Source organism: Peromyscus eremicus, chromosome 19 (genome assembly GCF_949786415.1).
Source record: "Peromyscus eremicus chromosome 19, PerEre_H2_v1, whole genome shotgun sequence".
In the NCBI taxonomy this organism is placed as follows: Eukaryota; Metazoa; Chordata; class Mammalia; order Rodentia; family Cricetidae; genus Peromyscus; species Peromyscus eremicus.
Window position 1 is genome coordinate 55,184,014 of NC_081435.1, and position 16,543 is coordinate 55,200,556.

Consider the following 16,543-nt stretch of genomic DNA (forward strand, 5'->3'; position numbering starts at 1 on the left):
GGAAAGAAAAACATTCCAAGATAAAATCAAACTTAAGTGATTTCTATCTACCAGTGTAGCTTTATAGAAGGCACTAGAAGGAAAACTTCAATCTGAAGAGGTTAACTACACCCAAGAAGACACAAGAAACATAATCCCAGAACAGTAAATAGAAAGGGGGGAAAACCAAATCCATAACAAAATAACGGGAATCAATACACACTACCCCAAACTGTTCATAGTCTCAATTTCACAATAAGAAGACACAGACTAGCAGACTGGATTAGAAAACAGGATCCGCCGGGCGGTGGTGGCGCACGCCCTTAATCCCAGCACTCAGGAGGCAGAGCCAGGTGGATCTCTGTGAGTTTAAGGCCAGCCTGGTCTACAGAACGAGATCCAGGACAGGCACCAAAACTACATAGAGAAACCCTGTCTTGAACCCCCACCCCACCCCCCAAAAAGAAGCACTACTACAGCTCAAATAGCATATGGACCCTCACACACAGATAAGTGTGTAACTTTAATACTCCACTCTCGCCAACACACAGGTCATCAAGACAAAAATTAAACAAAGAAAAGATGGCATTCATGTCATAAATCAAATGGACCTAACAGACATCTACAGAACATTCCACCCAAATAGTAAAGAATCTACATTCTTCTCAGCAGCTCATGGAACTTTCTCCAAAACTGACCACATACTAGGACACAAAGCAAGTCTCAAAAATATAAGGAAATTTAAATAACATCCTGTATCTATGTTAAGAATAAAGCTTGAGGGGTTGGGGATTTAGCTCAGTGGTAGAGCGCTTGCCTAGCAAGCCCAAGGCCCTGGGTTCGGTCCTCAGCTCTTAAAAAAAAAAAAAAAAAAAGACAAAAAATAAAGCTTGATATCAACAATAACAGAAACAGCAGAAAGTATACAAACTCAAGGAAAATGAGCCTAGTCTAACTGGTTAATTCAGAACAACCACCCTTTCTCAAAGGACATGGGAACATTCTTGGCGATGACAGCTGAGACCTCCTCATGCATACACACTCTCCCTCCCTCCCCTTTCTCTGGGGCAGATGGGTGAAAAGCCATGTCTGAGCAAGTGGATGCTTACAGTTAAGGGAAGCGGCAGGACCAAGGCTGCTGTTCGGCAAGGCCAAGGCTGCTGTTCGGCAAGGCCAAGCTGCCCAGGCAAACTTTAGACCCATGATCCTCCTGTCTCCACTTCCCACATGCTGGGAACTTAGATGTGGTCCACCGTACCTGGCAATTACCCCTCTAGTCACCTGCTGCCTAACAGTAGTCACTGAGGGCAGAACTGTTTTTAGTTTCCTTACATGGTCCTTGGGGACTGTATTTTTAAAGTGTTTTTAAATGCTGCTGCAAGCTTTATAACCTGCATGAATTCTAACAGCTAGTTAGTTCCTGAAGACATCACCATTTTACAACAGGAACTCAATAGAGAAGGTATGATGAAAACCATTTTATTTTTCCCCTATATAAGTTTTAAAATAAAATGCCGAGGAGGAGGAGGAAGAGGAGGAAGAAGAAGGAGAAGAATAAGAATAAAAATGAGGAGGAGGAGGAGGAAGAGGAGGAGGAGGAGGAGAAGGTCTCACTGTGTAGACCAGGCTAGTCCTGAAATCGAAGAGATTTTCTGCTTCTGCCTCTGGAATGTGGGATTAAAGGTGTGTGACGTCACATCTTGCTAAAATAAAATACTCCTGTGGAACACATATAGCACTGTCATTTACCTTGGAATGCCAGCAATACTTTGCTTACACATAGGGGAAGGGAAGCCAGGTCAGAGACCAGTCAGTACACAGACCAGTACACATTTCTTCATGGTCCTTCAATGTGTAAATTTTTTGTTTTATTTTAACAAATAGCAATGTAATTTAAAACTTTCATGATTCCTACATTCACCTAAACTCCAGCCCTCTATTAGTAGTTAGAAAAATAAAAACCTTACAAACTTCATAGTGTTGAGTTCATGGTACTAACCACACATTTCTTCAACACAGATCATTTTTAGAACTACTGCAATAACAACTTTCTGGTTTAATTTGAAAGGGCTGAGACTTGAAATCTAGTAATTAAGTCAATGTACAAATCAATTATTTAATTTTTACTTTTCTTGAGAGAATTAATTCCCACTGCCGATAACAAATGTCTTTCAAATATTAATGAATATGTTACAATATTTACAAGCATTTTTACATACTCTGACCTCATGGTCTATGGGACCAATGGAACTGGTGCTCATGCCTAGAGGGGTCAGGAAGGGACCATATCCAGATGTGTTCAGGAGAGGCATCATACTCTGGGGTCAGCCATAACAACTGTGAACTGGAACAGCAGCACAGCAGGGAAGGAAGCAGGACAAAGGGCCTGCAGATGGAGGTTACTGGGGACAGGAAGCTGACCACTGTCAGCCAGGACTTCTAAAGCAAGCTGCACAAGCTGAGCCAGCTCTGGAGTGCTTAGCCTATGGAATCCTAGCTTATTATGAGTGCTAGGGAAGAAAGTTTGTCTTGTAGACAAGGAGGAGTTAAACACACACATCTGTTTTGGTGTTCCTCAAACAACAGTAGTTTTATTCTACCATTTCCACCTTGTCATGTGCCATTTTTCCACCCCTTCTTGTAGGTTGTTTTACTGAGCATGGCATACACTTGAACTCTTCAACACACTTGGCAAATGTGCTGAAAGATTTACATCCTGATGCTCTAGTAAAAGTGCCCACAATGCCCAAACCACTATGCACAGTACTATAAGCCTGAAGGAATGAGGTCAAATCCATGAGGTTTACTAGGTCATTGATTTGTGAATGGGAATGAAATTTTCACTTGGGGGGTGTGGCTCAGTGTCTTCTGTGGGAAGTCAGACAGTAATTAGTCACCGTTTTACAGAAGCATGTTACCCTAGATGCATGCTCATAAACCGACACCGGGACCTCCATTCCTTCTGCCTTGCTCCCTTCCAGGAGGTCAGGCTCATTTCGTTCTGGTTTTAGAACTTAAAAAAGTTTTAAGAGCAGAGTAAAGAGCAGATGGTCTCAGGGGAAACTGTGTAACTGGGATTTACACAATACAGTTTTTACAGCTCTTAAACAAGTCCTAAACACAGCTGGAATGTAGTTGGTAAGGGTTTTCTGGTGGCCCACTTCTACATGCAGTACAGAGGAACTACTAACATGCATTACTTTAGTCAATTGGTAAAGTTTATTTCATCAGTATAAGTAATTTAAAGCCATTTACTAAACTATAAATTTCAATGCATTAGAAATGACTACTGGCGCATTTCTGAGGTGTCACTGTCAATTTAATGTGGCAATGTTACTTTATCTTGATGTTGGTCTGAAATGCAACTGTCATGCCTTTCATCATTAAATGGAGCTGTCATCTGTGGTGTGTGAGAGTGTTTTTTAATAGCTTTCAGGAATTACTGTGCATGTGCCGTAACTGATTTCCCAACCATTAGTGGCAATCTGACTGACTGGTTATTTCTAAGCATATGGAAATGAGGGACAGCCCATGGCATGTGTCACAGGAACTGAGGAATTTCAGGTGCATAACACTACCTGCCAACTGCCCTTTGTCAGAAACTTCGGAACATTTACAAGACAACTAGTGCAAAAAGCATCCAAAAGTTATGCACGGCAGCAGGTTAATTTTCTTGAAAATTTAAACAGCCAGGATTTTTCTTTTAAAATTCATTTATAAAAATAAACTTCAGTTTGAGACTCAGGTACCAAACTGTGGTTAATTTAGTCACAATGGCCACACTAGAAAGTTATGGAAAATGTTGCTAAAACCGTATGAGATGTAGCTCTTCTCTGTGGCACCCTCTGCGGTCACAGCCTGTCACAGTTTATCAAAACACATTTAGCTGCTTGACAAAATTTTAGTCTTCCTTTTTCCTCAAACATCCACAAAATTTTAATTCTTAAACGTGTGTTATAAAACTTTCCAGAACCATATACATTCACAACAGGGAATGAGGGCCCTGTTAACAGCTCAGGGACAGTGAGGCATGGTGCCTGGGCAGACCAGGCAACTCAGGGAAGTGGCTACCTGTCCGGCTTACTTGGATGTTCTGCACTGGATGCAGCCAGAGCCCCAAAGTAGGAGAATTATCAGCAAGGCCTTCAAGGTTTGTGCTGTGAGACAATAGCCAACCTGGCCCACCCCAGGGAGCCGGTGTGTGGCAGGGCTTTAGACCGTTATGTACATGGATAGGAACACTGTCAAGTGGAATGCCAATATGACTTACTGCTTGGACCTGTGCTAACATCAACACTCTGTCAGACTGACTTCACACACAAGAAGCTTTTTGCCTTAGGAAATTATCTGAAGAACATTGAGAAACTGAACTAAGGAAGTTTCTGGCTTCCCTATTCATATACACAAAATCAAGTTTTAGGCTTTCTGAGTGCAAATGAGCAACTGGCTGACCTGCCTCGTCCCATCAACCGATCTGAACAGAGCCTTGAGTCTGTCTGTGCCACAAGGTGCAGCACAAGCCTGCCCTGCTGCAGACGGAGCCCGTCAGGTCAGACCCCGGGAAGAGTCCTGCAGCACTGATGCACTGAGGCGCCTCTGGACACAAGAGCAAAGGGAAGGCACAGGGCTCAGATCTCATTGATAGTCCTTTCTGAGGGGCAGTACTCCGAGGGGCCTGCCGAGGACATGTAGAAAGACTGTGTCTTCCTTTTCAACCGGGCTCTTTTGTTGGCCAACACCAGGCTGCGCCGGCTTGAGCTGATGATTTCAGAAATGAACTTTTTGCAGTCTACACAGACCTCCATTGTACTCCAATCCTCCATGAACTCTTTGGGGAACTGGAGTTCTTCATCTGATTTGTCCACCGACTTCGATTTTGAGGAAAACCTGCGGGGGAATACTAAAAATATTTAGTATTCATAATAGTTCAATTGCAATATTAAGAACAGGTAAGAGAGCCAGGTGGTGGTGGTGCACACTTTTAATCCCAGCACTCGGAAGGAAGAGGCAGGTGGATTTCTGAGTTCAAGGTCAGCCTGGTCTACAGAGTGAGTTCCAGGACAGCCAGGGCTACACAGAAAAACCCTGTCTCAAGAAAAGAAGAAAGAAGGAAGAGAGAAGAAAGAGGAAGAAGACAAAGAAAGGAAATAACAACAACAACAACAACACTACTACTACTGTGGGGTGGGGTGGAGTTGGAGTGATGGCTCAGGGGTTAAGAGCACCGGTTGCTCTTCTGCAGGACCTGAGTCTAATTCCCTGAACCCACAGGAAGCTCTAGACACATGGGATCTGAAGGCCTCTTCTGGGCTCCACAGGTACCAGGCACATAAGTAGTTGACAGACTTACATGCAAGCAAAACACCCATATGCATAAACTAACAAAGTAATTAAAAAATGGAAAGAAGTAACACTGGAGCTGGGAGCTGGGCCAGCAGGTAAAAGTTCTTGCCCTGCAAATGTGAAGACAGGAGTGTTGATACCCAGCACCCATGTGAAAGCCAAGTGGGCTGGGGGTTAGCCCGTAATCCTAGCACTCAGGAGGCTGAGCCAGAAGACCCGGCAGCAAGTGGCCAGTTAGAGGGAGCTCCAAGTTCAGATCCAGTCTCAATATATGAGATGGAGAGTGATTGAGGAAGAAACTGAATGTCAACTTCTGGCCTTTAAATGCACACTCTGTGCCCACACACATAAACACTCAAAACCAAAACAAAGCCAACAGCAAAACCCAATACTGTGGCTAGGGAGCTGCTTAGCTGTTCAATGGTAGTAGTATACGTGCCCAGCATGTGAAGGCCCTGGGTTCAACCCCAGCACCACAACAAACAAACAAACAAGAAACAATGAAAATGAGATAACTGGAAATTTTCATCTCCTGTAGAATTTTTGGAAAATAGGGTGTCCAGGTATTTTCTTGATTACCACATCATGGACTATGGTTTGTTTGTTTTTTTGTTTTCTGAGACAAGGTCTCTCTATATAACAGTCCTGTCTGTCCTGGAACTTGTTCTGTAGACCAGGCTGGCCTTGAACTCACAAAGATCTGCCTGCCTCTGCCTCTGCCTCTTGAGTGCTGGGATTAAAGGCATGCACCTTCACCACCTGGCATGGACTGTGGTTTTAAACACCTAAATGACATATAAATACATGTTGCTACCATCCTACTGAATCATTCTATTGGTTCATGGTCTTTGTCCAAGGCCCTGTGTTCTGTATCATTACCAATCAACTTTAGGAGATAGCAGATAGTAGTAGGTAGACTATAGGAAGCTGAAGGAACTTATGTGTCTGGTCCTGAGAAAACACCTTTCACCACTCTTCTTATGGTATCCAATGTGTTCACTCATCCTCAGCAATTCTGTTTGAGTGACTTGCTAGGTGGAGCCAGAGAGCTGAATTATAATCATAATGTTTTCAAAACTGAGGTAACCAGAGACCATCTAACCCAGCTATTGTTATCAACTAACTACTTCCCAAAGGAGAAAGCAAAAAGGAAGACACAGTGGGTTCAAAGTCATCAGTGAATGGGACAAATGCCCTGGTCAACTGATGACTGTCCTGGGCTTGTCCCTGTCCCATCGGTGCTTACCAAGTCCCAGGAGGACAAGTCAAGGCTCAAGGCTTCATAGGCCCAGGTTATGTACTATGTATGCATAAGGCTTTCTTATCCCACAGCCCAGAGTCAGGGATCTCTTGGACCTGCTAGCATGTGGCCTGAGTGGACTTTCCCTTTCTGTTAAGGGCAGTACTGCCCTAGCCTGTACTGAATGCAATGGTTTGAGACTCAGTTCTGGCATAAAGCTTCACCTCTACCTTTACAATAATAAAGCAAGTCACAGATACAAGAGATGTTATAAACCCAAGTGTCAATGGATTTCATTTTCAACTAGACAAGGAGGAAAGGAAGACCAGACTGGAAAAACAAGGACAATGTTTTTGTAGACAGCACCTCAGGAAACACAGACTGCCCTCACTATGTAGCTAAGGATAAAATGGAATTATTTTTTAGATTTATTTTTATTTTATGTGTATGAGCGTTTTGCCTACATGTATGCATGTAGTGCCTGTACAGTCCAGAACAGAGCACCAGAATCCCAAGACCTGGAACTACCGTTATGAGGCATCATGTGGGTGCTGGGCACTGAACTCAGGTCCTCTGCAAGAGCAGCAAGTGCTCTTAGTAGTTACTGTGCCACCTTTCCAACCCCAATGACTCTAATTTTCCTGTCTCCCTCTCCCAACTGTTGGGATCACAGGCATGGCCCACCTAGCCTAAAAGTCAATTTTAAAGATACCTTTTTAAAGGCATAAAAGTTATTCCAAAGTATAATGAAAACAAAACTATGTTAAAATATCTTTTAAGTAACTAGGTATTACCAACCAAAAAGTACCTTGGAGGAACTTTGGAGATTTGTGCAAACGGAAACTGTATTAAAAATCAATGAAGCAGCAGCATGCGCTGACCACACCCTAGCCCTGGCATGACCACCCCAACCCCAAGTGTTACTTCTTCAGAGGATGCTCTTGAAGACCCAGGTCCCTGCTCACCTGGCGATACTTCGAAGTGGCCGATGGTGACTAGTGGAGGGCTTTTCTGACCTTGTGCAACTCTCCCCCCTCTGCAAGGCAGAAGGTCCCAACGAGAAGATAGGTAGAGTAGAATATGGCTTGGAGGGCAGCCGCATCTGTTACCCGAAATAAAAATGAGAATGAGCTCCAGGATGGGCAGGGTTGTGAGCAGATGGATGCACTGGTGATTTCATTGAGTTAAGCTTACCTTTTTGCAACACTGTGAGCACACGGGCCTGTGTAAAAACAAGAAGTGTTACTGGGTGGGACACAATGAATGTAGGTGAAGCCATAGTTTTTTTTCTAGGTTCAACAATAGTTCAACCCACTCCTGAAGAAACTGCAGTGCCAAGTGATAGGGCAGGCATAGGGCAAAGCCACAGAATGGGTCCTTTCTAATTCCACTCTCGAGTGGGAAGAGGATGGAACAAAAGAGTACCTGGCATTTCTCTGTGGCTGTGGGAACTCTACAGTGACAAAAGCCTTACCTCTTACAGAACTGACAGGTGTAGGACCACGTGAAGAAGGAAAACCTCCGGGTTCGGCAACAGAAGCAGAGCTAGAAAATACAAAGTTAGAAGGAGAAGAGAAATGGGGCCAACCCTTCCTGGCTCCCATGGTGGATCTACTTCCTGGTCATCTAGGGGATGTTTCAGGTATATGTGCAGACAGAAGAGGATGAGAACCCAGAAATGCTGCTTTTATGTTTGGCTCTGACACATAACCCAGTTCTATGTTTAATGACAGTTCTTCAAAAGCAACAAAAGATCACAGTGCTCAAGCATCTCATGGTTACAGGATCAATTCTGAGGAAAGCTAACTCCCATTCCTCAGACATGCTTTCTTTATTGATCCTTTGAAAGTACAACTCAAGTGCACATGGCTTTAGGAAGCCATACTACTATCCTTTAGGGTCGTTTTTAAACCTTCTATTAATTTTGCCAAGGGAGAAACAAAAAATCCCCTCTTGTGAATGAGAAATAGTGTAGAATATAAATATCTCACCTCCTAAGACCCCTAAAGTCCTATACCACCTGGCTAGCACAAAGGCCTCTTAAGAGACCATGCCTTGTACAGTTCAACCAACTTTAGACCGTTCTACCTTTCCTTTTTTCAGGGCAGTGTAGACATCCTTATACTGTTGGTACTTTTCCAGCTCCGCTTTCACCAGGACCTGACGAATATGCATCACTTCCTCCACAGTGAGAGCGAGGCACTCCACTGGGTAGCAGAATTCCTCCTGAAATTCAAAGTACCTTGTGAGTAAGGAGCACCTCCCCTGCTCTGGAACTGCAGTGCTCCCTTAAGATCAGACACCTGGTTAGTAGCTTCAGAGGACAGGATTCCCATGATCACTGGGACAGAGCTGGCTCCCTCTGGGGACCACATCACTCCTCAGTGCACCGTAGAAAACAGGACCATGACCGACTGAAAGGATGCAGCTAATGCATGAAGCTCCTCACATTGGGTCAGGTATTTCTGCCTTCGGGAGAGCTCTGTACCAATGGTTGAAATCTTGAGAAAACATTGTCACTCTAAACAACTTTGTGTCACAGAAATGTGTTGTGAGCCACACTCTACTGGACATGAAGCAAATCTACAATGTGGTCCTGTTTTCAAAACTGGTTTGTGGTACCCAGAACAGCCAAGTGAAGGTGGTTAGTACTTTATACGGACAAGCATGATGGAGTGATCAGTTACATCAGCACACTTTCAAAACTCCCTACACACTTGGAGTGGAACCGCAACAGGAAGCGGGAGCACAGACAGCTTACAGCCTCCCAGGCCCATCGCTCCAGCCTCCCAGGTCTTTTCACCAAGTGCTGAATGCACAGTCAGCACAGATGGAGACAGAGCCTTGCATGATAAATATTTATGTTGGCTTCTTATGTTAATGGCCTCCTTACAAACAGCTGTGAAAAATGTTGATGTAACTGATCCACTGAATAAGAGCCTCGAACCATCCTTTCTCCATCCGGTGCTGTTGATTGGTAGATCTAAGAGAAAGACAGAACGACTCTATGCACTCAGGCCCTGCCAGGCTTCAAGGGGCCATTGTGGTGCCTTGACACTGAAACTCAATGTTCTCAGCACACACATTACAATTCACTCCCACACACCACGGCACTGCTCCCAGGCATTCTGGAACCAAATAAGCCAAATGAGAAAGCACATGACCATGAGGGCAGTCAGTTTATGGAGTTTTAACATTCAGTTCTGTCTTTCAATCAGAAAGAAACAAAAATAAATCTAGGTTGCAAATTTGACAAACATTAGCATTTACTAAAAAACTAGTCTGGCTCACTTTGCTTCAATTCAACAGAGAATCTGCTTAAGCCAACTTAGGAAGGCTGGGTTTGCTTTAGACCGCTTTGGAAAGAATCCACTGAGTCGTTAAGATGAGGAACTTCTCAGTAGTTGGGGGCCAAGGTTTGCTGAAGTAGATTGCGTCATTTGCTCTGAGATGCCCACAATGGGCATTCAAAAAGAGCCGTTCATCACACAGTTTCCCTTTTAGTGGGAACAGCTTTCAGAGATTTCAGGATTAAGCAGTGTGCTCAATATGTACTTATTTTTTTTTTAACCTGGAGAACAGAACAGTGTCATAGGGCCAATGAGCCACCTTTGTGAAAGTTAGGCCATTTCAGTGGACTATTTATTAAATTAGTGGTGCTGGCTGAACATGGGTCTTCTGATAATTTCTCTAGCTCAATTTTTGTCGAAGTTTTTTTTTTTTTTTAACTAGTATTTAATAAAAGGTAGCTAATAGCTAACTATGACAAAAATGCTAAGCTGCAGCAAAATGCTGTACTAATCTAACTAGGCAAGCCTTGGGACCCCTGGGTCCTGCAGCTCCCTGGCGGGGAGGTGCTGTCACTTGAGGATAGACTGCCACACAAAATAAGCTCCCAGCTGAGCTTCCCTCTCGGCAGTCTAAGTGGCAGAACAGCTTCTTCTGGTCTGAAGATACCTTCAACTTTCTGCTTTGAACAAACACTTGTAAATTCAGTGCTTCACAGAACACTCTAAGAAATCATGGGATGTGCTTATTTTCTTAATTCTTTTTAAAAACTTCATCCAGACTACCCCTTGGGAAAAATAATTTCTATCAGGTGAAATGCTATTGTTTTAACTCTGGAGCATGCCAAAGGACAACAAGACTTTAATGCAACATTGTGACTACAATAGTTTTAATTGTTTTTCCATTTGGCAGTATTAATTCAAAAATCTCTAAAGCCAAATCAAACTGTAATAGATCTTATGCTCCAAGCTGAGGAGCATCCCAGGTCCTGAGACAAGAAAATGCCTTGCCCACATGACCCTGTCTCTGGCCATGGGTTCAGTGGGTTGGGTTAGGCCAGCCTGACTCTTTCTTGCTCTATGTCCTAAAGTAACTCAAAACGTGTGGGAAAGCAGCAAGTCTTTGACAACGGGGCCAGACATGCCACAGCTTACTTACATGCTTACAAGTTGAGTTTTACTGAAGATTCTGGTCATAGTTTAATCAGACAAAAGCGGTCAGAATGAGGCAGCACAGAAATTAGAGAGCAGAATGTGAAACTCTGGTTATCAGTTACTGAACCACAGAGAAATGAGAAGATTGGTCTGTCTGTCTATCTATTCTCATGTGGGCATGGGGCACATGTGTACCACCGTGAGGCTGTGGACACCAGAGGATCACTTGTGTTTCTCTCCTTCCACCATGTAGGTCCTGAGGATTGAACTCAGGCTAACAGGCTTGGTAGGCAACAAGTACCTTAACCTGCTTAGCCACTGTGCAGGCTCCAAGAAGATAGATCTTTTATATAATGGCTTCAGTTAGAAAGAAACTTAAGACACTCCAGTAGCAGATATTTATAATCTATCCAAAGGGAGGCCAATTTAAATAAAAAATAGGACATACATTTAATCACTCATCTCTTTAAATTCTATTTTAAAAACTGAAAGTGAAATTTTTTTTTTTAAAGATTTACTTAGTTATTTTGTATACAATGTTCTGTCTGCATGTATGCCTGCAGGCCAGAAGAGGACACCAGATCTCATTACGCATGGTTGTGAGCCACCATGTGGGTGCTGGGAATTGAACTCAGGTCCTCTGGAAGAGCAGCCAGTGCTCCTAATCACTGAGCCATCTCTCCAACCCCCTTGCTTTTTGCTTAAAACAGTCTATGGACTTCATGTGGATATTTCTGTTTGAGGGTGTTCATAATAGAATGTCAACATGTAGCAGTAAGAGGAATTAAAGAGCCACCTATTTTGTCTAAGGGGCTAGTCTGAAGTTAGGTGGAGTGATGGACACAAGATGGGACATAGAGATTTTGTGACAAATGACAGCATTAGGAACGTGCTCACTGTGCCTTACGTCCTTTACATTCAGATGAGTAACAAAGAACCCAGCTGCTGGGTCATCTGTCTGTCACGGGCTTGTTTCATAACACAGATCCTTGAAGAACCAGGCCCTGCTGCTCTCTACCATTGGGGAAGGGGTGGAGGAGTCAATATGGTCTTTCAAAAACATTCAAATGATAGTAATATATTATTCTGTGAGGAAAACAAATGCCCCAAAAGTGATAAAATGAGAACTAGTAAACAAACGTTTTGAATGGCTATCAGTAAAAAGAAAAAACCCACTTCTCTCTCTGGAGGGGCTGGGCACGTGGCCACGGAGCTGGTGATGGAGTGTAAACAAACATCAGGAATGCACCTGCTCCTCTACAGGTGAGGCAGGCTGTCCATGGTGACCATCATGGTTTGCCAGCTGTGTGAGCAATCAGCCCTTCCCAGGCTCCAGTGGCGGGAGACCACTGGGCCCCTCCCAAGGGCGCTTGCACAGGAATCCGGAGGAAGCAATGCCCTGCTGACAGTGAGTCACTCCCAGAGCAAACCCCCCCCCCCCCCCCCCCCCCCGGGCTTGCTAGCTGATGCTGCATTTTGAGTCTGTTGTCCTTTCAGCTACTTTCTTCTCCAGTGAGATCACAGCATGATCTAGACTCCTACACAAGACTGCAATCAGCGATCAGAAGCAAAGTGCCCATGTGAGCTGTTAATTCTCAGAGTGCAGTAGCTGAGGTATCACCGTCAGAGACACAGAGAGTAAAGGATCCCAGAACCAGCAGAAAGAGGCCAACCTTTGAGGGTTTCCACCTGCTGGTAAAAGCTCTCTCAAACAGATAATACATAGCCCCTGCTACCCCAAACATGGCTGCTTCAAAAGGATGAGAGCTCAGCAGAGAAGCTGTTTGTATGGTAGAGAAAAGTGGTCGGAAAGGCGTCCTGGGCCATACACTGGTTATCCTAGGAACCTGAACGATGGAGGGGAAAAAGAAAACAGCAGGGGGAAAGAAAAGGAGAAAATGCTGAACAAGTGACCTACAAACAGCAATTACAGACTGTGAAAGAAAAACACAACAAAACAACACGTGGATGGCAATGGTCCATGCTGACATCCCATTCATTTTTCTAAGTCAGGAATCAACCAGGAAGCCACACCGAGGGTCACTCAGCAGACACTTAGGGCTGTTCCAACTCGGTGGTCTGTGAGCACTCTGATTCTCTCAAATGAGGCTGGTTGAAATGCAGGGTAGAGTTCCTGGCTCCTGTGTCCACAGCCCACCTGCCCCTGCCCTGGGAAGGTCCTTAAAGACAACTGCGTTTCCCTTGGATGGGCAATCAACATTAGTAATTTGACCAAATGATGAAAAAGTATTCCAACATAATAAAATAAACTTTATTAACAGCAAAGACAATCCTGCCATTTTCAGTAGAAGAGATAAACACGAAACTATTCCTTCTTTTCTATAGTACAGTTACCATTTTCCATGACTACGCCTTTAAGAATATCATTTACTGAACTAGAGGACTTCACTGTCAGTGATCTCTACAAATTCGCCAAGCTACCAATGAGAAGCTACTAGTGGGAAAAGCCACTGTGTGGAGGAGGCCTTCTTCCTCTCAGCTGGTGCCAACAGTTTTCTTTGTTTTTTCTCCTTCTCCACCAGGAGCTCACAGTCCAACCAAGCTTATGCCACAGTTCACCTCCACCAGCAAACAGTCTTTGTGTGGCCTGCATGTGGCTGCAGGGCTTGGTGTCATTTAAGTTATGAAGGCAAACTACTCTGTTGTAATCTACAGCTCCTTTAGCCTCATAATTTTCTTTTTTTTGGCGGGGGGGTGGGGTGGGGGGTGGGGGGCGCACAGGGAGACAGGGTCTCATGGAACTCAGAAGGCTGACCTCAAGGGTGACCTTCAACTTCTGATCTTCTTCGCCTCCCAAAGTGGTACACACATTACAGGTATGCACCACCACATCCACCTGTGTATTTTAGTAAAGTAAAAATTTGTCCACACTGGTTAACAGCTTTTGGATTTTAAATCTGAGCTTATTTTGCTGAGTTGTTTTCCTGCTGATAGGCCATTAACAAGGCTCCATTTCACCACAGAGTAGTTTCTGTCTTTGAAACAGGTTCTTATTCTGTAGCCCAGGTTGGTCTGGAACTCACTATGTACCTCAGGCTGGCCTTGAACTTGTGGTGACCCTCTAAATGTTAGCATTACCAAGCATACACTATGTCAGACAAGCGCAGTGGTTCAGTGACTATGTAGAAGTTAGAAAAATCTCATCAAAAAATGGCCATCACCCCATGAATTCTTTAATTGAATTATTTTGGAATAGAGGTGACATCAAATGCCAGACTCTAAGCCCTGCTCACACTTCCCAACTATACTGACCACTGTTTCCCTTCCTTGAAGGAAGGACATCTGTTTGCTGTCTCATTTGAAACACTTACGACTCATTACAGGTAAAGATGGAGCCGTAAGCATGTTCATGTGACTTTTATTCTTGAGTATTTGAAAGAAAACATTAGCTATTAGTTCAGTGGTCACCCTTCCTAATACTGTGACCATTTAATACAGTTCCTCATGTTGTGGTGACCCCCAACCATAAAATTATTTTGTTGCTACTTCATATCTGTAATTTTGCTACTGTTATGAATCGCAACGTAAATATCTAACATGCAGAATATCTGATATGCGACCCACAAGTTCAGAACTGCTGTATTAGACTGTGGGTGGAATGTTGGCGGACCCCTTGCATCTTGCTGTATTTTGGAAGCTCATGAGGGAAACCAAAAGGATGTCTGCAGGCGTCTGTTGCTAGATCAATAAACTTTTCTGTGTGTGCTACCCCACTGAAGGGAACGATTAGCCACTGTTAAACAGTTCAGACAGCAGCTCTGGCATGCACTGTAGACACACCAAAGAGCAAGGGACAGCGCATCCTCTTTCGCTCAGATAAAACAATCTACTCAGACAGATTATGCTGAGAACTTTTTGACAACTTTAAGTGGATTAATATCCTCTAAGAGAAAAAAAGCCTTTCTTTAATAATAACTCATCAACAAAGCTTTTGAAAATGAGTACTCAAAATAAACCAAAGACTGGTCAAGTGTAGCCAGAGCTCACTTTCTTTAGGTATTAAGCACATAGATGTTAAAGTTCACGCTAACCTGTGTGGGCTTTTCTCCTTTCCACTTTGAAAACAAGCTTACTATTCCTCCCTAGACATCTCTGTTCATTCTTTGGTACTTACAAGAGAGCGTGAGCTCTGCCTGGATGGCGGCAGAAACTGCCTCACATTCGTGGGTGTTTCCTTTTCAATGGAATGGCGCCTCTGGGGTGGTTGCCGTCTCTCTGGCTGGGGTGTTGACGAGATGGGCAAGAATTTCGGAGGCTCTAAAGATTTAACCAAACAAATGAACTCTCTTAAAAAATAAAATCTTGGATTCTGAATTTTCCAACAGATAACCTTTTGCACTGTGCAACATCACTGTATTCAAAGACGAAGGACTTATTTCAGTGGAGAGCTATTTTAAGACAGCAGCTCAGAGGAAAGAGACAGAACTGTTCCAAAAGTTGTTTCTAGATAAACTTCCTACAGAAACAGCAAGGAAAATGGGGGAAAAGTTCAATGCTTTTACTATCCATTCAAGTTCACATTTAAACATATTATGATTAGCCTTAAGATCTGTATGTGTCCCACCCCCCCACAAAAAAATAGCCAGGCGGTGGTGGTGCACGTCTTTAATCACAGCACTGGGGAGGCAGAGGCAGATGGATCTCTGTGAGTTTGAGGCCAGCCTGGCCTACAGAGTGAGTTACAGGAAAGGCTCCAAAGCTAAAAAATATCTGTATGTGCAAATGCCCTCATTTTACTTTCCATAAACCTTACAGCTGACCTCTGTTCCTATTTAAAAAAAAAACAGAAATACCTGGGCATGGTGGCACACACCTTTAATCCCAGCACTTGGGAGGGAGAGGCAGGCAGACTTCTGAGTTCGAGGCCACCCTGGTCTACAGAGCAAGTTCCAACACAGCCAGAGCTACATAGAGAAGCTCTGTCTTGAAAAACCAACCAACCTGTGGTGATATACTGTGTACCCTAATAAAATCTGCCTGAAGATCAGAGAACAGAACAAGCCACTAGATTAAACACAGATGCTAGGCAGTGGTGGCACACACCTTTAATCCCTGTACTTGGGAATCACACGCCTTTAATCCTAGCACTAGGAAGGAAGTAATATGGCTGGGCGGAGAAAGGCATGAGGAGACAGGAACTAAATAAAGGCTTTTCAGCTAAAGCCTTTTTGGCTGAGGACTCAGAGACATTCAGTCAGAGGATTCATGGAGTTGCTGAGGTGAGAAGTAGCTGTGGTTTGTTCTTTTGTCTCTCTGATCTTTTAGCATCTACCCCAATATCTGGCACTGTTTTTTTTTTTTTTTTTTAAAAATCAAAAGACCATTTAAAATTCAATCAACATCAACCAAACAAACAAAAACCCCACAGAAATACATATATTCTGTATGGCCCAAAAGAAACCCAAACTATATTAAAATTCAAGTGAACCTAAGTTTTACATACTTGGGCCTGCAAGCAAGCATTTAGTCTCTGAACTGTAGCCCCAATACTGACTAGCAATGTTCAGGATAATCTTTA

The 16,543-nt window shown here is 43.6% G+C and overlaps 1 protein-coding gene across 4 annotated transcripts in view; it reads right to left on the reverse strand.

Moving 5' to 3' along the window:
* Positions 1-3,179: 3,179 nt before the first annotated feature.
* Spire1 (spire type actin nucleation factor 1) overlaps positions 3,180-16,543 on the reverse strand; it is a 123,401-nt gene continuing 110,037 nt past the window's right edge. For 2 of the 4 annotated variants that reach the window (XM_059246612.1, XM_059246611.1), the window contains exons 11-17: positions 15,140-15,282; positions 12,678-12,851; positions 8,651-8,788; positions 8,037-8,107; positions 7,757-7,784; positions 7,528-7,664; positions 3,180-4,866 (exon numbers count right to left, since the gene is read on the reverse strand). In XM_059246612.1, the coding sequence (XP_059102595.1) occupies positions 4,608-4,866; positions 7,528-7,664; positions 7,757-7,784; positions 8,037-8,107; positions 8,651-8,788; positions 12,678-12,851; positions 15,140-15,282 (950 nt within the window). In that variant the 3' untranslated portion in view covers positions 3,180-4,607. Of the gene's footprint in view, positions 4,867-6,078; positions 6,354-7,527; positions 7,665-7,756; positions 7,785-8,036; positions 8,108-8,650; positions 8,789-12,677; positions 12,852-15,139; positions 15,283-16,543 lie in introns of those variants that run through there. The other 2 variants (XM_059246614.1, XM_059246613.1) reach the window with 2 other exon arrangements.